Here is a 4,577-nt window from a genome sequence, read left to right on the forward strand (position 1 = left end):
CCAAAAGCAGTTGCAACAAAAGCAAAAATTGACAAATGGGATCTAATTAAACTAAAGAGCTTATGCATAGCAAAAGAAACTATCAATAGCGTAAACAGAAAACCTACAGAAAGGGAAAATTGTTTTGCAAACTATGCATCTGACAAAGGTCTAATATCCAGCATCTGTAAGGAACTTAAATAAATGTACAAGAAAAAGACAAATAACCCCATTAAAAAGTGGGCAAAGGACATGAACAGACACTTCCTCAAAAGAAGAAATACATGTGGCCAACAAGCATATGAGTTCCCCTTTTTTTATACGCTGTGAGGGAACTGTGTCTTACTTATTTTTGTGTCCCAGAAGCTAGCACAAAGCCTGACACACAGCCACTGCTAACAAAATCTTTGTGGATTTATTTAATAAAAGAGTTGGGAGTAGGTGGAGAATGGAGGGTGGGGAGCATCACACATACATGCACATGCTTAAAATATGATGATTTCTTCCTGAGCTGACCAGACCAAAAATATAAATAAAACAGAAACAGGATCTGTGCCATGGGTCCTGGCCCTTTTTTGCTTCTGCCAGCATGTGTGAGGAGATGCAGAGATAAATTCCGTGGCAGTTAGAAAGAGAACCGACTGCCAAGATGGAGCGAAGGGAACATTTAACCTTGACTTTCCACAGTCCTGAGGTTCCCAAGATAAAGGGGAACCGGAAATACCAAAGGGTGAGGAGGTATCTAATTGGAAGTCAGATGGGAAAAAGAGGACTTACTTAAAGGCGGGGCTACATAGAGCATCCAAAGACAGAAAAGATCACCCTGAAAATTGTGGTTTTTTTTTTTTTGTTTTTTTTTTTAGGAGTAGGGAAAGATATCCTTAAATCAAAGACACATGGGAATGCTTGAGATAGAGAAAAGCAGGTGACCCTGGGGATCAGGGGTTATCCTTTCGGGTAGGCAATATTTCCCTCATCCTTGTAGCCTACCCTCCCTGCCAAGAAACATCCAAGTGCCTCGATGTCATCCCAAAGGCGGCAGCAGCTTATGGATCAGGCACACATCTACATCCGAATACTCTGTGGCAGCCTCTGTAGTTTTAGCCTCCTAATGCTGATCGCCATGTCCCCACTGAACTGGGTACAGTTCCTGGTGATCAAGAATGGCCTTGAGCTCTACGCAGGACTCTGGACCTTATGCAACCATGAGCTGTGCTGGAACCACACACCCAAGCCACCCTGTGAGTGCCACTGAATTAAATGCCACAGGCCCCACACAATTGCAGAGATTTCTGCTCACACAGATTGGCCCTTCATCTTTCTTCCTCCAAGATCTTTTCTTTCACCTCTCCAAGTGCAGGATGGATCTTTCTTTGGTATCCTCAGTGTGCCCTTTCTCCCTTCTATTCCAGGTCGTTTTCTGTCCTAAATAATGGGTTATACTCTTTTTACTTGATGGGAAGAACTGTTTTGTTTTATTTTGTTTTGTTTTGTTTGTTTGTTTTTAGAGACAGGCTCTTGCTCTATCACCTAGCCGAAGCGCAATAGCACTATCATTGCTCACTACAGCCTCCACCTCCAGGGCTCAAGCAATCTTCCCGCTCAACCTCCTGAGTAGGTGAAACTACAGACGTGTGCCACCACTCCTGGCTAATTTTTAATTTTTTTTTTTTTTTTTTTGGAGAGAAAGTTCTGATTATATTGCCCGGGCTGGTCTCAAAGTCCTGGCCTCAAGTGTTCCTCCCAAAGTACTGGGACTATAGGTGTGAACTACCATACCTGCCCTAGGAATAACTCATTTACAAGGTGTTACTGCTAAGCAATGTGATTGGTATTCTAATGTGGCTTGCAGAATTAGAAGAGAAGTGATTGATCATAGCTGGAAGATAAAGCAAATATCTTAACCTCTATTAGATTTAACTTTCAAGGTCAGCTTGTTCTTCTCCTAGCAGTGGAATAGAATTTAAATGTACGTTAGATATGTGGTATAACAAATGCCGGCTCTGAAGATAATATTATTTATGTCAAATTTTATGTGAATTTAAATAAATCTGAAAGCGCAACACAAAATATTTTAATATAAGTTTTGGGGGCTAAAAATATCATATGCATGAGTTTTTCAATCAAACCAAAAACTTAGAGGAAAGATATCATTACACTGACAGTTTTCCCATCACCCACAAGACATAAATTTATACAATGAAAGGGGTATTGTGAAAGAAAACATGTGTGAGTAAAGCATCTATTCTCACATAAGCAGGGATCCCATCTATTCTCCTCACATAAGCAGGAGGGGAGCACCTGTGCCCAACTCTGAGGTAGAGCATCAGTTATTTGGCCATGGGCTGCGACATTTGAAATTAAGGGACAGTTTCCTGCATGATCTTGAGAAGAAATTAAAATCAAAGGCAGGCAGACAATTCAACTGCATAAAATGAAAACTAGAGAAAATATTTGCAACAATTATGAAAGATAAAGGTTAATGGCCTTAATATAGTAAAAGGATACACAAAGTATTAAAGACACAAACTCAAATAAGTTCTTTTTCAATCGACATGCACAGAAGAAGAACTATAACTATCTAATAAACATAGGAAAAATAATTTAACCTCAATCAATCATTAAAGAAAGGTAAATGAATAACAAGATGTAACTTTTCAACCACCATATTAACAGATTTTTAAATGATGATGCAACTGCTATACACTCCCATACGCATTCCTGTACATACCATGCAAATTGGTATAATCAAAGCAGTATGATTAGGTGCATCCAGAGACTTAAAAAGGTTCATCTCCTTTGAGTAAATAATTCCATTTCTAGAAATTAATTCCAAGGAAATAACTAGAAATGGATTAAAAGATTTAGGCAAAAAGATAAAACTGCAGTTATATTTATGTAACTGGGTGCCCATGTTAAAATTTCGGCCTTAAGATTATTATTTAAATCTTTAATAAATTAGGGCTGGGTGTGGTGGCTCAAGCCTGTAATCCCAGTGTTACCAGAAAGGGGTCCTGATCCAGACCCCAGGAGAGGGTTCTTGGATCTTGGGCAAGAAAGAATTTGAGATGAGTCCATAGAGTAAAGTGAAAGCAAATTTAAGAAAGTAAAGAAATAAAAGAATGGCTACTCCATAGGAAAAGGAGCCACCAGGGCTGCTGGTTGCCCATTTTTATGGCTATTTCTTTATTATATGCTAAAAAAGGGGTGAGTTATATTCATAAGTTTTTGGGGAAAGAGGTGGGCAATTCCTGGAACTAAGGGTTCCTCCTCTTTTTAGACCGTATAGCGTAAATTCCTGACATTGCCATGGCATTTGTAAATTGTCATGGCACTGGTGGGAGTGTCTTTTAGTATGCTAATGCATTATAATTCACATATAATAAGCAGTGAGGACGATCAGAGGTCACTTTTGTTGCCATCTTGGTTTTAGTGGGTTTTGGCTGGCTTCTTTACCACAGCCTGTTTTATCAGCAAGGTCTTTATGACCTGTATTTTGCGCTGACCTCCTATCATTCAGTGACTAAGAATGCCTTAACCTCCTGGGAATGCAGCCCAGTAGGTTTCAGCCTTACTTTAACCAGCCCCTATTCAAGATAAAGTTGCTCTGGTTCAAACACCTCTGACATCAGCACTTTGGAAGGCTGAGGTGGGGGATCGCTTGAGTTTAGGAGTTTGAGACCAGCCTGAGCAACAAGGCGAAACCCTGTCTCTACAAAAAATACAAAAATTAGCTGGGCATGGTAGTGGGCACCTGCAATCCCAGCTACTTGGGAGGCCGAAGTGGGAGAATTGCTTGAGCCTGGGAGGCAGAGGTTGTCGTGAGCTGAGATTGAGCTACTGTACTCCAGCCTGGATGACAGAGTGAGACCCTGTCTCAAACAAAAAAAAAAAAAAAAAAAAAATTAATGCATTAGAATCCCAAAATTATGTCACTTAAGCAGTGAATAGTTTATTTCTTGAAGCCCTAGATTCACCTTTATGCAGATAAAGAAAATCAAGGAAATCAAGCCAGCCAATCACTCAGATTTTATAGAGTCACTTTGTCACTCATCTTTTTTTATGCTTTGTTTTATCTCTACAGACTGTGATTATTTAAAGTCTACTGAATCCTTAAGGTACACAAGTATAAATCAAGTATCCACCCTATTTTCCATGTTATTATAACTAGTTCTAATTCAAGAGTCAGTAATTAGGCTGCAATACAGATCTCATAAGAAATTCCCCAAAATGTAATCAAAATTTCCAGGCCTTATCTCCCTGTGACAACAATATAATGTTATTATTGCCCGAATACATTATTATTTATTTATTTATTTATTTTTGAGATGGAATCTCATTCTGTCACCCAGGCTGGAGTGCAGTGGCGTGATCTTGGCTCACTGCAATCTCTGCCTCCCGGGTTCAAGCGATTCTCCTGCCTCAGCCTCCCAAGTAGCTGGGATTACAGGTGTGCATCAGTGCGCCCAGCTAATTTTTGTGTTTTTAGTAGAGATGGGGTTTCACCATGTTAGCTAGGCTGATCTTTTTTTTTTTTTGAGATGGAGTCTTGCTCTGTTGCCCAGGCTGGAGTGCAGTGGCGTGATCTCGGCTCACTG

General features: G+C 39.9%; 1 protein-coding gene across 1 annotated transcript in view; it reads left to right on the forward strand.

The window, feature by feature from the left end:
• Window positions 1-628: 628 nt before the first annotated feature.
• Window positions 629-4,577, forward strand: part of TMEM202 (transmembrane protein 202) — an 11,846-nt gene continuing 7,897 nt past the window's right edge. The window contains exons 1-2 of the mRNA XM_011978606.1: window positions 629-709; window positions 965-1,220. Of these exons, the coding sequence (XP_011833996.1) occupies window positions 629-709; window positions 965-1,220 (337 nt within the window). The remainder of the gene's footprint in view (window positions 710-964; window positions 1,221-4,577) is intronic.

Source organism: Mandrillus leucophaeus, unplaced genomic scaffold, assembly GCF_000951045.1.
Source record: "Mandrillus leucophaeus isolate KB7577 unplaced genomic scaffold, Mleu.le_1.0 Scaffold197, whole genome shotgun sequence".
Classification (NCBI taxonomy): Eukaryota; Metazoa; Chordata; class Mammalia; order Primates; family Cercopithecidae; genus Mandrillus; species Mandrillus leucophaeus.